Here is a 16117-nt window from a genome sequence, read left to right as displayed (position 1 = left end):
CAAATTGCTAACAAAAATCCTCCTGCGATCAACTTGGAATTACCCCCATTGAACAAGAAATTGCTCAGTGTGTACCAATCCGATATTCACTCCATTGGATCGGCAGTACCCGACAGGGAGCGTGGTAAGTTGCTTTACTCGGGTGTGGTATGGAGGGTCGACAGTGTCTAGGTCAACAGTAAGTAGGTCGACAGGGACTCTAGGTCGACATAACGTAAGGTCGACATGAGTGGTTTGGGGGGTTTTTTCCACTTTTTTTTTTGGTGTTGTTTTCTCCGTACAGTGACCGGGAACCCCAGTTAGTGCACAGCGTCCCCTCGCATGGCTTGCTTCGCTCGCCATGCTTCGGGCAAGGTGGCTCGCTTTGCTACCGCTGCCGGCACATGTTGCCATTCCCAATCGTAGTCCACGTGGATCGTAAAATATTAAAAAGTTTTTTACATTTTTTTTTTTTTTTTTTTTTTTTTTTTTTAAAGTGGAAAAACTCATGTCGACCTAGAAACTACCTACTTACTGTCGACCAATAGTGGTCGACCTAGACACTGTCGACCTAGAGACCGGATACCGCTTAACTGACCTGTGCATGATCCACAAAACATGACCTGTTGGCAATACTGGAGGACTGGGGTTGAGAACCAGTACTCCAGGTTTGTAGCTGATCGCACTGGCGCACACACACCTGCAGGTGAGGTACCGTATATATGCATGATTAATATGAACACTATCTGCCTACCATTACCACCAGTGTATGTTTGCCATACATGAACGGTAACCCCTCCTCTTCTCCTCCTCTCCCCCTGCAGAGAAGAAGATGAGTGCCTCCCAGGAACAAGTGCACCTCAGCAGGTCAGAGGTGTGTGGGATGATGAGGGAAGAGCTGTACAGTGAAATGGATTTTCAGCAGTCTCAGACCCACATGTTCATTGTAGTTGGCGCTTCGGTGAGTAGTTTATTACTTTTGATGCTGTTATGTTTTGACAACTATATTAAAATATACTTGGCTTGATTATAATATTGTGTGACTTACAGTGCACTGTCTGTTTATTAAGCATCTGTCTGTGGATATATTTGTTTATGTTCTTAAATAGTTACTCGCTTAGATTGACCACAAAGACTGATGATGAGCAAGTGTGTTGCCAGGGCACAGTGTTTTGTGTCAGCCGGGCACAGTGACCAATAACATCAGGTGTAGACAGGATGTAATATCCAGCTGAATCAACACTGTATGCAATCACATTATGATTGTACTGAGAGATTTGTTTTATTTTTTTTACTAGTGATTTCAACTAAATTAGCCACGTGGGTCCTGGCACTTACGCTAAGGTTAGCCATTTGTGGCAGCCGTTCCTAGTGATCTGGTAGGCTGCACTCTTACTAATATTGTCAACGTCCATAAAACTAGTTGGTTCTACCGAGTCCAGGGTGGCAAAAAAAAAGACAAAGGAGCAATTTTGCATCTGAACAGACAATGCAGCCAAGTATAGGTCCCTAAATGATGAAAATATATGTAATATATTTTTTTGTTTTGCATGCACGGTAAATCATACCCGGATCGGCCTGGAGGCTCGTGCGGTGTTTATAGTAAATAACGTTTGAAAGAATGGTCTTATGCAGTATTACGTTTGTAGCAGGTGATAACTATACACATATTGATTTTTCAAATCTCTCCTCCCCCCCCCCCCCCCCCCCCCAGAGCACCATGCGATTAGGCCTCTTTTTGCCATAAGGGGGCCTAAAAAAAAAAACACTGTCGGGGGGCGGCGGCGGGTTTCTGGGCACTCAGAAACACCCCTTCCTTGCACCACTGCCACCTTTAACATGGTTTATCCAGGTGCAAATTTGCTCTCAACCTTAAATCAGTCTCTAAATCCCATAATAGAAATCATAAGATACAGATCTGCCTACTGACCTTTTACTACAATATGCGAATAACAGAACCACGCATGTAACCAAACCAATGTATTTTTTTTTAAAGTTAACTTATTTAATTTAATCCTTTTTGTTTTTGTCATGGATTTTCAATCACAGCCTGTGTATTACTGCTTTTTGCATTTGCTAAGCATTCTAATTTGATTGTGAGGGGGAGGAGACTGCAAGCAGCGCCGTAAGTAGGAGTGTACGAGCGCCGCCATCACATAGAGCGCAGGGCCCTGTGGGTGGAAGATAAGAAACGATCTCTACCCCTTTATCACCAAACTTTTAACCCTGGTTATTGTCGGGGCAAACAGGGTCGAGGTTTGGTGTGAAAGGGTCAGATAAAATTTACCCTGGGCACTTACCCAGGTAATGGTGCAATGTGAACTGCGTGACCCGGGTCATCCTAAAAGTATACAGAGAGCCTGATTACTGGTGCTTGAAGATGATGTCATCTCTAAGCGCCAGCAGTACAGGCAAACTGCACATGGGTGCAGTCTGAACGGGGTCTACCTGCCAATATGCTGGGTCCAGCCTGCGGTGTGGACATGGGGCCTAATTCAGACCTAATCGTAGATGTGCTAAATTTACGATCAGTAACACAGACAAGTAGGGGGACGCCTGGCATGTCAGGCCCGACCCCTCCGCACAAGTACAAAAGCCTCGCACAGCGGCCATGCTTTTGTACTTGAAGAGTAGCTCCCTACCAGCGCAGCTCCTGCACACTGGAAGGGAGCTACTCGTCGCTGTGAGGGTCGCAGCGGCTGCGTGCGACGTCACGCAGCCACCGCGGCCTGCTCCCTGCACGGCCCGGACCACACCCCTAAAGCGGCGGCCAAATGCCGCTGGACCGCCCCCCTCCTGCCTAGCGACCGCCTCTGCCTGTCAATCAGGCAGAGGTGATCGCTGAGATGGCTATTGGCTGTCTGGTATACGCCGGGGGCACTGCGGAGCCGGTGCATGCGCAGTTCAGACCTGATCAGCTACTGCGCGAAAACGCGCAGCACCAGTCAGGTCTGAATTAGGCCCAGGGTTTGAACCGGCTGTCACACGAGTTTCGACACTGTTTTCGAAACTCCGGTTCAGACCCGGTATTTTGGTGGAAAAGGGGTATTGGTATAAGGTGCTGGGACTCTAGTGTAACACACTGTTAAGACTGGCACTGGCTGCAGCAGCTAGGAGCACATTGGTTGTTTGACCTGCTTTCCTAATCACATGCCCACAATACACACACAGCGCTGCTTAATGGTGATGTCACTGTGTGTGTGTGTGTGTGTGTGTGTGTGTGTGTGTGTGTGTGTGTGTGTGTGTGTGTGTGCACATTGTGTTACCCAATACAGGAAGACCATTCCTTGCTACATTTCAATTTAGCAACTTAGTGGGTAGCCACACACAACACCCTGCCATTGTCTCATACAGTGTGAGCACATCACCAGTGACAGGCAGAGCAGGGGGGTGTTATTGCTGTATAATACATGTGTGGACCATGCACTGGATTTTCTTAGCATTATCTGCGGCCGCCGCGCAGTAACATCTCTCTTGTGTCTCTGCACAGCGCTGCCCATCTTGTTCTGGGTAACATTTCCAGTGTATGTTCTTGTTGGGTTCGGTATATTTTGTTGATGTGATCTTAATGTGTAAACCTGCTTGGCATGTTGACATTAACCACATCGCTATTCAATGTGTCGACACTGATTAAATGTTGTCATGACTAGAGTGTCGACAAAATGTTCCAGGTGGTACAATGGTGTCTTACCTGGGTCAGCGTCTTTTCTGACAGTGAGTATCGCTAATCCCTATCCCTTCCCCTAGTGTCTAACCTAACCTCCCCTCCTGTAGCCAACCCTAACCCTCTGCCGCCGTTGCCTAACCCTACCCCCCCCCAGTGCCGGACCCTAACCCTTTGCCAGAGCCGGCCCTAACTAATATGATGCCCTAGGCAAGATTTTGGCTGGTGCCCCCTAGCACCGCTGCTAGTTCTGCAGGAGATGCCTGGCATGAGTCAGCTGGCAGCTCTGCTAATGCCGGGCGCCTTTTGTTTATGAAAATGCATCTTATTTGCATTACTTTGTAGCTAGGATACACAAGCCGCTTCTGCTGATTAAAATGATATGCAGCATGCCTATATTCTATGTGCGACTGCGGCTGTATCTACATATGAAATGCTACATTACAGTGATTTCCAGGAATACACTGTAACATATGCAGATACAGCCGCAGTCACACACAGAATATAGGCATGCTGCATATCATTTTAATCAGCAGAAGCTGCCTAAGAATACCAAATGCCCTAGGCATTTGCCTAGTTTGCCTATGCCTAAGGCCGGCTCTGCCCTTTGCTCTCGTAGCCTAACACTAACCCTCTGCTTCCGTAGCCTAACCCTAACCTTCTGCTGCTGCTGCAGTCTGACCCTAACCCTTTCCTCCCATAGCCTCTGCTGCTGCAGTCTAACCCTCTGCTGCTGCAGTCTAACCCTCTGTTGCTGCAGTCTAACCCTAACCATTTTCCTCCCATAGACTATGCTGCTGCAACCTAACCCTCTGCTGCTGCAGCCTAACCCTAACCCTCCTGTCTGTGCAGAATGTCAGCTTTCCAAAAATGTTGACATAATTGACATTGTTGTTGACATAATGACTGCACCATATATTTGTTCCATGTACCACACATGTATAGAAATGATTCCCTAATCTACAGCGTGGCATTATAGAAAACTAAGGGGCTGGGGTGGTGTGGGAGGGGCGGCTAGGGGACCAACATCTCTGAACCATCTCTTGCTGTATTTTGGGCACCTGCCTGTGTCTTCCCAACTAGTACATGTCTTAGTATTTAGGCTAAAATAGCTACCTGTGTGTTGTATTTCTCTCTCAAATAATGGGCCTAATCCAGACCTGATCGCTCCTCTGCCAATTTGCAGGGGTTTGCAATCAGATAGTCACCGCCCAGACAGAGTGAATACCTGCCTTGTGCAAGTCTGCGTACGCTGTGCGAAAAGTTTTGCAAACGCCGGTAAACTGCAAATCCGTTCGCAACTCACTCACCATCTAATGATTTTTTCCAGTCTGTGTGTAGCCCAGGACCTACTTCTACAGTGCGATAGCAACGGGCTGATGAGGCCGGAGCTGATGTCACACACCCTCCCTGAAAGCGCTTGGCCACGCCTGCGTTTTTCCTGACACTCCCAGAAAATGGACAGTTACCACCCTCAAACGTCCGCTTCCTGTCAGTCAACTTGCGTACGCCAGGCGATCAAAATAGACCCTGGATACTTTTGCAGTTTGGCCTCGCACATGCGCACTATGATCCGTACACATGCGCAGTCGATTGATATTCAGCCGCCTTGCAAATTCGCACAACAGCGATCAGGTCTGAATTAGGCCCTATGTATCTTATACCGTGCCCTGCGCACAGACTTCATCACATAGTCGCTTCAGGAATTAGGGAATTATTCTCACTTTAAATGAATATATACAGACCAAGATTTCCTTCTGGCTATTCTGTGCAAGCTGACAATACAAACCCTACAGTCACTTTACAATGGCCCTCATTCCGAGTTGATCGCTCGCTAGCTGCTTTTAGCAGCATTGCACACGCTAGGTCGCCGCCCTCAGGGAGTGTATCTTAGCTTAGCAGATTTGCGAACGAAAGGTTAGCAGTTCTGCTACTAAAAAATGTCATGCAGTTTCAGAGTGGCTCAAGACTTACTTCTAGCTTGCGATGACTGCAGTCTGTATGGTTCCAGGTTTGACGTCACAAACACGCCCTACGTTCGGCCAGCCACTCCCCCGTTTCCCCAGCCACTCCTGCGTTTTTACCTGGCACGCCTGCGTTTTTTAGCACACTCCCTGAAAACGCTGAGTTGCCGCCCAGAAACACCCACTTCCTGTCAATCAAACAACGAACACTGGAAAGCGTCGCTCGAGCTTGTGTAAAACTACAAAGTTTTGTGTGAAAGTACTTAGCGCATGCGCGCTGCGTACCATGCGCATAAATGCCGTTTTTTTCACCTGATCGCTGCAATGCAAAAAAGGGCAGCGAGCGATCAACTCAGAATGAGGGCCATTGTTTTTTAACTGTCCTTTATACAGAATGGAGCCCAATGCTTGTACCAAATTATGCATCGTGCAAAAACCCTCTCCAGCCTCCCATTATGTGTAGGCTATTGTGCAGTGAGACCGGGTCTATCGGGCCCCTCCCTTCCCTGTACACACACAGCTACAAAAGCTGTGTTCTGGCAATTTGCCCGTCTCCCGGCACGTACATTTGCTTGTCTTTGGACCTAATTCAGACCTGATCGCAGCGAATTCATACCTCCCAACTGTGCCGATTTTCGCAGGACAGTCCCATTTTTTGGGGACTGTCCCACCCGCGGGCCACAGTGTCCCGCAGTAGGGGGTGGGGGGGGGGGGGGCAGTTGGGAGGCTCCTGTAGTCATTGCTCTGCCTAGCAGAGCAGCGCTGAATAGACTCTATGCGTACAGCGTCTATTCACAGGAGACAGAAGGTGAGGGTGTGTGCCAGCAGCTCACAGAGCTCTGGTCATGCCCCCTCAATGACAGAAAACGAGGGCTTGGCAGGCGGTCGGCGCATTCCCGCAAAGCCACGCCCCCTTTTGGTGAGGCCACGCCGCCTTTCCGGACAAGCGCGGCTTCGATGCGCAAAGGAGTCCCGCTTCACATTACTTCAAAGTTGGGAGGAATGGCAAATTTTGTTAGCTAATGGGCAAAACCATGTGCACTGCAGGGGAGGCAGATACAACATGTGCAGAGAGAGTTACATTTGGGTGGGTTATTTTGTTTCTGTGCAGGGTAAATACTGGCTGCTTTATTTTTACACTGCAAATTAGATTTCAGTTTGAACACGCCCCACCCAAATCTAACTCTCTCTGCACATGTTACATCTGCCCCACCTGCAGTGCACATGGTTTTGCCCATTAGTTAACAAATTTACTGCTGCGATCAACTTTGAATTAGGCCCTCTGTCAGTTACTCAGCATATTGCTCTGATTATAATTACTCTTGGTGCCAGGCTTGTAAGCAGCCACGCCTTCTGTATACAGCTCCTTGTCCCTGGCACTGCGGTCTCATGTCTCTGCCCACGTATACGAAAGTCCATTCATTCCTGATCGCACCCTTCACATGCTGTAAAACAGAACATCTAGCTCCAAATAATCATTTCCATTAATGGGGCTCATATAGAGTTGTACATTAACAAGATTCACATTAATGCTGTCAGATGTATTAAGCTTATGAATCATGTTATATCAGTTACAAAGATATAGGGTGTCTATTCCAGTGTCCCCCTAGTACTGTACATAGACTTCATATTGGACTGAGACATAATATCCATTACTGTAACAATTTCCTTATAGAATCTATTCCTTATCCGGGTGGTCTTCAGTATGCCGACTGTCTGGATCCCGGCGCACAGTATACCGGCGCCGAAATCCCGACAGCCGACATACCGACACTTTTTCTCCCTCGTGGGGGTCCACGAACCCCTGGAGGGAGAATAAAATAGCGTAGCGCGCCACCGTGCCTGCAGCATGGCGAGCGTAGCGAGCCCGCAAGGGGCTCATTTGCGCTCAAGAGGGGGGGGCACATAATTGGCGCATATACATTCAAAACAGCGCTACTGGGTAAACATTCTGTGTTTGTTTTTTCCTGGGTCATATAGCGCTGGGGTGTGTGCTGGCATACTCTCTCTCTGTCTCTCCAAAGGGCCTGGTGGGGAACCTGTCTTCAGAAAAGAGCTTCCCTGTGTGTGTAGGGTGTGTCTGTACGCGTGTCGACATGTATGAGGTTGAAGGCTCACCTAAGGAGGAGGGGGAGTGTATGAATGTAAAGTATCCGTCGGCAGCGCCGACACCTGACTGGATGGATATGTGGAATGTCTTAAGTGCGAATGTAAATTTATTGCACAAAAGATTAGACAAAGCTGAGGCTAGGGAACAGTCAGGAAGTCAAACGATGTCTGTCTTAATGTCGCCGGGACCTTCGGGGTCTCAGAAGCGCACACTATCTCAAATAGTTGACACAGATACCGACACGGATTCAGACTCCAGTGTCTACTACGATGATGCAAAATTACAGCCAAGAGTGGCTAAATGTATTCGATATATGATTATTGCAATAAGAGGTTTTGCATATCACAGAGGAACCCCCTGTCCCTGACACGAGGGTACACATGTATAAAGGGAAAAAGCCTGAGGTCACCTTTCCATCCTCACATGAGCTGAACGAATTATGCGAAAAAGCTTGGGAAACCCCAGACAAAAGACTGCAGGTTCCCAAACGGATTCTTATGGCGTATCCTTTCCCGCAAAAGGACAGAATACGGTGGGAATCCGCTCCTAGGGTAGACAAAGCATTGACACGCTTATCAAAAAAGATAGCGCTGCCATCCCAAGATACGGCTACCCTCAAGGATCCTGCTGACCGCAAGCAGGAGGTTACCATGAAGTCTATTTACACACATTCTGGTACAATACTCAGACCGGCAATTGCGTCGGCCTGGGTTTGTAGTGCTGTAGCAGCATGGACAGATTCCTTATCAGCAGAGATTGAGACCCTAGATAAGGATACCATTTTAATGACCCTAGGGCATATAAAAGATGCTGTGTTATATATGAGGGATACTCAAAGAGACATTTGTTTACTGAGTTCCAGAATAAACGCTATGTCTGTTTCTGCTAGGCGAGTCTTATGGACCAGACAGTGGACGGGCGATGCCGATTTGAAGAAGCATATGGAGTTTTTACCTTACAAAGGTGAGGAATTATTTGGAGAAGGCCTCTCGGACCTCGTCTCCACAGCTACGGCAGGTAAATCGAATTTTTTGCCTTATGTTCCCTCACAGCCTAAGAAAGCGCCTCATTATCAAATGCAGTCCTTTCGTTCAAATAAAAGCAAAAGAGTACGCGGATCGTCCTTTCTTGCCAGAGGTAAGGGCAGAGGAAAAAAGCTGCACAACACAGCTAGTTCCCAGGAATAGAGGTCCTCCCCGGCCTCTGCAAAATCCACCGCATGACGCTGGGGCTCCCCTGAGGGAGTCCGCTCCAGTGGGGGCACGTCTTTGACTTTTCAGCCACATCTGGGTTCACTCACAGGTGGATCCCTGGGCAATAGAAATTGTTTCTCAGGGATACAAGCTGGAATTCGAGGAGGTGCCCCCTCACCGGTTTTTCAAATCGGCCCTGCCAGCTTCTCCTTCAGAGAGGGAGTTAGTGTTAAATACAATTTTTGAATCGCATCTTCAACAGGTGGTGGTCAAGGTTCCCCTACTACAACAAGGGAGGGGATATTACTCAACCTTGTTTGTGGTCCTGATACCGGACAGTTCGGTCAGACCCATTTTAAATTTAAAATCCCTGAACCTGTACTTGAAAAGGTTCAAGATGGAATCACTCAGAGCGGTCATCGCCAGCCTGGAAGGGGGGGATTTTATGGTATCCCATAAAATGCGTACCTTCATGTTCCAATAAATCCACCTCATCAGGCGTACCTGAGATTTGCGGTACAGGATTGTCATTACCAATTTCAGACGTTGCCGTTTGGGCTTTCCACGGCCCCGAGGATTTTCACCAAGGTAATGGCGGAAATGATGGTGCTCCTGCGCAAGCAAGGTGTCACGATTATCCCATACTTGGACAATCTCCTCATAAAAGCGAGATCTCGAGAGACATTACTGAACAGCGTGTCACTTTCATTGAAGGTGTTAAAGCAACACGGCTGGATTCTCAATATCCCAAAGTCGCAGCTGGTTCCTACGACTCGTCTGACTTTCTTGGGCATGATTCTGGACACATACCAGAAAAGGGTTTTTCTTCCGACGGAAAAAGCTCAGGAACTCATGACTCTGGTCAGGAACCTGTTGAAGCCAAAACAGGTGTCAGTGCATCACTGCACTCGAGTCCTGGGGAAGATGGTGGCATCATACGAAGCCATTCCCTTCGGCAGGTTCCATGCGAGGACCTTCCAATGGGACCTACTGGACAAGTGGTCCGGGTCACATCTACAAATTCATCAGCGGATCACCCTGTCTCCCAGAGCCAGGGTATCTCTCCTGTGGTGGCTGCAGAGTGCTCACCTCCTAGAGGGCCGCAGGTTCGGCATTCAGGACTGGATCCTGGTGACCACGGACGCAAGCCTCCGAGGTTGGGGAGCAGTCACACAGGGAAGGAATTTCCAAGGTCTTTGGTCAAGTCTAGAGACTTGTCTCCACATCAACGTCCTGGAGTTGAGGGCCATATACAACGCCCTACATCAAGCGGAGGCATTACTTCGCGACAAACCAGTTCTGATCCAGTCAGACAATGTCACCGCAGTAGCTCATGTCAACCGCCAAGGCGGCACAAGGAGCAGAGTGGCAATGGCGGAAGCCACCAGGATTCTTCGCTGGGCGGAAAATCATGTAAGCGTACTGTCAGCAGTGTTCATTCCGGGAGTGGACAACTGGGAAGCAGACTTCCTCAGCAGACACGATCTGCATCCGGGAGAGTGGGGACTTCATCAGGAAGTCTTCGCGCAGATTGCAAGTTGGTGGGGACTGCCCCAAATAGACATGATGGCGTCCCGTCTCAACAAAAAGCTACAAAGGTATTGCGCCAGGTCAAGAGATCCTCAGGCGGTAGCTGTGGACGCCCTGGTGACACCGTGGGTGTTCCGGTCGGTCTATGTGTTTCCTCCTCTTCCTCTCATACCCAAGGTGTTGAGAATAATAAGACAAAGAGGAGTGAGAACAATCCTCATTGTTCCAGATTGGCCACGAAGGACCTGGTATCCGGATCTGCAGGAGATGCTCACAGAAGATCCGTGGCCTCTTCCTCTAAGACAGGACCTGCTGCAGCAGGGGCCCTGTCTGTTCCAAGACTTACCGCGGCTGCGTTTGACGGCATGGCGGTTGAACGCCGGATCCTAGCGGAAAAAGGTATTCCGGATGAGTTAATTCCTACACTAATAAAGGCTAGGAAGGACGTGACATCGAAACATTATCACTGAATATGGCGAAAATATGTTTCTTGGTGTGAGGCCAGGAATGCTCCTACGGAGGAATTCCATCTGGGCCGCTTCCTTCACTTCCTACAAACTGGAGTGAATTTGGGCCTAAAATTAGGATCTATTAAGGTTTAGATTTCGGCCTTATCCATTTTCTTTCAAAAGGAATTGGCCTCTCTTCCCGAAGTACAGACGTTTGTGAAGGGAGTACTGCATATTCAGCCTCCTTTTGTACCTCCGGTGGTGCCTTGGGACCTTAACGTGGTGTTAAGTTTCCTTAAGTCACATTTGGTTTGAACCACTCAAAATGGTGGAGTTAAAATATCTCACTTGGAAGGTGGTCATGTTGTTAGCCTTAGCTGCGGCTAGGCGAGTTTCGGAATTAGCGGCTTTATCACATAAAAGCCCCTATCTGGTTTTTCATATGGATAGGGCGGAATTGCGGACTCGTCCTCAATTCCTACCAAAAGTGGTCTCATCCTTCCATATGAACCAACCTATTGTGCCTGTGGCTACGTGTGACTTGGAGGATTCAGAGTCCCTTGATGTGGTCAGGGCTTTGAAAATGTACGTGGCCAGAATGGCTAGAGTCAGGAAGACAGAAGCACTGTTTGTCCTGTATGCAGCCAACAAGGTTGGCGCTCCCGCTTCAAAGCAGACTATTGCTCGCTGGATCTGTAACACGATTCAGCAGGCGCATTCTACGGCAGGATTGCCGTTACCAAAATTGGTTAAGGCCCATTCCACTAGGAAGGTGGGCTCTTCTTGGGCGGCTGCCCGAGGGGTCTCTGCACTACAGCTGTGCCGAGTTGCTATTTAGTCGGGGTCAAACACCTTTGCAAAGTTCTATAAGTTTGATACCCTGACTGAGGAGGGCCTCCTGTTTGCTCAATCGGTGCTGCTGAGTCATCCGCACTCTCCCGCCCGTTTGGGAGCTTTGGTATAATCCCCATGGTCCTTACGGAGTCCCCAGCATCCTCTAGGACAGGGGTGTCAAAGACAAGGCCCGCGGGCCAAATCCGGCCCGCCAGACCTCGTCTGATGGCCCGCGGTGCCGCCGCCATGAAACCCCCTTCTCCCGAGTGCCCAGCTCGGGGGGGGGGCGGGGTTTCGCGGAATGACGCGATTGCGTCGTGACGTCACGGCGCAAACGCGTCATTCAACGAAACCCCGTCGGAGGAGGGAGAAGGGAGCCGCGCAGACGAGGAGGGAGAGGCGGCTGAAGAGCGGCGAGAACCGCTTCAAATGTAAGTCAGCCCCTCTCCCTTCCTCTCTTTCTCTCTCTCTCTCTCCCTCCTTCCACCACCTGCCGCAATGTGTAAAATGGGGACCTGTACCTGCCGCTATGTGTAAAATGGGGACCTGTGCCTGCCACAATGTGTAAAATGGGGACCTGTGCCTGCCACAATGTGTAAAATGGGGACCTGTGCCTGCCACAATGTGTAAAATGGGGACCTGTGCCTGCCACAATGTGTAAAATGGGGACCTGTGCACTATAAAAGGGGGCACATGGCTGGGCACTATAAAAGGGGGCAGATGGCTGGGCACATATAAGGCAGGTGGAGCGGTAAATTTTGGATAGACCTACAGATACAACCGGCCCTTTGATGGGGACCAAACTGCTGATGCGGCCCCCGATGAATTTGAGTTTGACACCCCTGCTCTAGGACGTTAGAGAAAATAAGATTTTAAACCTACCGGTAAATCTTTTTCTCGTAGTCCGTAGAGGATGCTGGGCGCCCGTCCCAAGTGCGGACTACTTCTGCAAGACTTGTATATAGTTTTTGCTTACATAAGGGTAATGTTATAGTTTCATCGGTTTTGGACAGATGCTATGTTTTTTTCATACTGTTAACTAGATAGTGTATCACAAGTTATACGGTGTGATTGGTTTGGCTGGTATGAATCTTGCCCTTGGATTAACTAAAATCCTTTCCTCGTACTGTCCGTCTCCTCTGGGCACAGTTTCTTTAACTGAGGTCTGGAGGAGGGGCATAGAGGGAGGAGCCAGTGCACACCCAGATCCAAAGTCTTTCTTAAAGTGCCCATGTCTCCTGCGGAGCCTGTCTATCCCCATGGTCCTTACGGAGTCCCCAGCATCCTCTGCGGACTACGAGAAAAAGATTTACCGGTAGGTTTAAAATCTTATTTTAATCATATTGCACTCTTTTCCAATAGGACTCAAGGCGCTTAACAGTATGAACATAATACAGTACAGAGAACTATTAACATAGAAAGAGGTTTAGCTTTGCATGCCATGCAGAGAAATAATACAAATGTGAGGCAGCCATTTTGTTGCAAGGATTAATCATCCTACCCACGAAGGATCCAGGTGAGGCAGCCATTTTAGGCACATTACAAGGGATTACACTGGGCAGAATAGGCAATGTCTGGGACACACAATAGAGATACAAAACCATGCATTGTTCATTCTACACAGAGTACCAGGCAAGGCAGCCATGTAGGTGCACTACATTGGTTCCAATGTGCGAATAAGCAATACATGGAAAATAAGACATACAAGCATAAAAAAAAGCAGTATACTAACAGGATACTCGCTGTTATAGGGTAGTATTCTCAAACCCAGTTGTCAAGCAAGACACATGAACAGTCCAGGTTTTAAGGATATCCATGCTTGAGCACAGATGGGTAAGTCAAAATGAAAGAGGTACCAATTAAGTCACCTGTGCTCCAGCATGCATATCCTTAAAACCTGGACTGTTAGTGTGTCTTGAGGGCCAGGTCAGAGTATTGACAGCGCTATCCTGACTGCCATACATCCGATGGGTTTGAGTAACTAAGCTAACCCTACCCCTAACCCTCCCGGCAAACGGCCTAACCTTCCCCACAGCCTAAGCCTAACCCTTCCCGACGTACCTACGTTCGGGATTCCGGGTTCTGGATTCTGACCGGTATCTGCATTCCGGCGCCGGTCTTCCCATTAACCTACTGTATGTAATCTCACCACCTCCTCCAAATACCCTCACTCAAATTCCCCAATGCCTCCAGAAAGGTGCATAGGAAGCTAACGTTGGCTATGGGGGGCCAGGGATGTACTGTTCCGCTACCGTCCTGGTCATGGGGCTGCTGGAATTCAGTTATCATCATGAAAACGAGACAGTGTGGCAGAACAGATGGTGTAATGGATAGCATTACTGCCTCACAGCACTGAGGTCATGGGTTCTATTCCCACCATGACCCTAACTGTGTGGAGTTTGTACATTCTCTCCGTGCTTGCGTGGGTTTCCTCCGGGTACTCCGGTTTCCTCCCAGACTCCAAAAATATGCTGGTAGGTTAATTGGCTCCCAACAAAATTAACCCTAGTGTGAATGTGTCTGTGTGTACATGTGATAGGGAATATAGATTGTAAGCTCCACTGGGGCAGGGACTGATGAGAATGGCCAAGTATTCTCTGTAAAGTGCTGTGGAATATGTGTGCGCTATATAAATAACTGGTAATTAATAATATATAAGGTGGGATGCATCAAATGGTATGTTGTGGTCAAACTTCTGAAAATGCAGTTTTCAGGGGTTTGGCTGCTTCTCACATATGCACTAAGCTCCAGAATGCAATACACAGGGAGAGATGTATCAAATCTTGGAGAGAGAAATAGTGAAGAGATACAAAGGGCGGTATCCTATTGGCTGTGGTAAATTTACCACTGCTAAAGGTTACGCCGGGGGCTGTCCTATTAGGCCCGATAAGCCGGCACGAGGCCCACCTTATCGGGGATTGTGTTATTGGGAGAAATGGCATTTTTTTTCCAGGCAATATAACTGGTTAGCCTGTAAAAAAGAAAAAAAAAAAAAAAAATACCCTGGAAAAAAACTAGTTTTACCGCAGCTAATAGGATACTGCCCAAAGTATCAAGTAATCAACTCCTAACTGTCATCTTTCAAAACAGCCTGTAAAGAAGGGAAGAAAAAATGGTGTAATCTGGCTTTTGTATGACCTTTGATATACGGTGTATTATTGTGTTTGGGAAGTGTTATGTAGAGCAGGGAGACCATATCTGGAGGAGAGTTGGTAGTGCATAATATAGAGATTGTTCTCCTGTAATAATTTATATTCTGTTTATTCTACAGGGAGATCTGGCCAAAAAGAAGATCTACCCGACCTTGTGGTAAGCAATACATATGGGGGCTGTAACATAAATTTTATCGACCTAGCAGAAGGTGGACGCAGCGTTCTGTGAAACCCGACACGGGTATATTCAATAAGAGTCGGAAACTGCCGTCTTGTCGGAAGGGGTTCCGACCTATTCAATACGGGCACATTTTTTCCGACAATTTGGGAAACCCAACTTGTCGGAAAGCAGGTGGATCGGCTGAATACCCTCCAATCCGCCTGCTGCTGTCTGAAACGAGGCCAAATCCGACAGGTTCTGACCCCTTTCCGACAAACTCAATCCGACTTGAAAACAAGTCGGATTGAAGTGAGGAGACGGGGAGCGGTTCGGCGGGCTACGGGGATCGGGGATGAGAGGTACCTTGACGGTCGTCCCCCGGCCAGGCACCTCTCTCCCTGCAGTGCCTTCCCCGCCGCCGCAGACATCACCCCCGCTGCCAACTTCGGCCGCCGATCTCTGCTCTCCCACCGGCTGCCACACTGTTCCCCCTGCCGGCCGCCGCTCACTCCCCCCACCCACCGCTGCTGTCAGCGCACCCGGCAGGACAAAACACAGGGAACGGCCATATCTTTGTATAGGGGTTGTCTGGTCCATTCCGACAACTGCATGGAATGGACCCGACTCTTATTGAATATACCCCATAGTAGTAATGCAGCCTACAGCTTTACCATCATGTTTTCAGTTCGTAAGCCATGCTTGAAGACATTCTGAATGTCGGTTAGCCATTCCCATCCCCTATGGGATGCTTGTCATAGGTTAATACCAGGGTTGGACTAGCCCACAGGGGCCCAGAGGAAACCCCGGTGGGCCCCACTACCTATGGGCCCACCTTCTCCTATAGGGCTCAGTTTCCAGACTCTGCACTTCAACTATATATTATACATATATTACCTCATACTGCACAGGATTATGGTGTATTATCTGCAGTGCATTACAGTTATTAATCTGGTACATTATCATGCATGGACTCGCAGTATTTACTGTATATATTTATCAAGGGGCCCAAAACATGCATTCTCTAATGGTTAACCAAACCTCTGTGGCAATTAACCACACCCCACTGGAGGCTGGCCACTCCC

General features: G+C 48.5%; 1 protein-coding gene across 4 annotated transcripts in view; it reads left to right on the top strand.

Annotated features, from left to right (window-relative positions):
• Window positions 1–16117, top strand: part of G6PD (glucose-6-phosphate dehydrogenase) — a 43743-nt gene that overhangs the window by 13132 nt on the left and 14494 nt on the right. For 3 of the 4 annotated variants that reach the window (XM_063936528.1, XM_063936529.1, XM_063936530.1), the window contains exons 2-3: window positions 804–940; window positions 14995–15032. In XM_063936528.1, coding sequence (XP_063792598.1) covers window positions 804–940; window positions 14995–15032 — 175 coding nt within the window. Of the gene's footprint in view, window positions 1–582; window positions 686–803; window positions 941–14994; window positions 15033–16117 lie in introns of those variants that run through there. The other variant, XM_063936527.1, reaches the window with a different exon arrangement.

This window comes from Pseudophryne corroboree, chromosome 8, assembly GCF_028390025.1.
Source record: "Pseudophryne corroboree isolate aPseCor3 chromosome 8, aPseCor3.hap2, whole genome shotgun sequence".
Taxonomy (NCBI): Eukaryota; Metazoa; Chordata; class Amphibia; order Anura; family Myobatrachidae; genus Pseudophryne; species Pseudophryne corroboree.
Note: the sequence above shows the minus strand (reverse complement) of the source record. Positions and strands in the feature narration are given on the sequence as shown.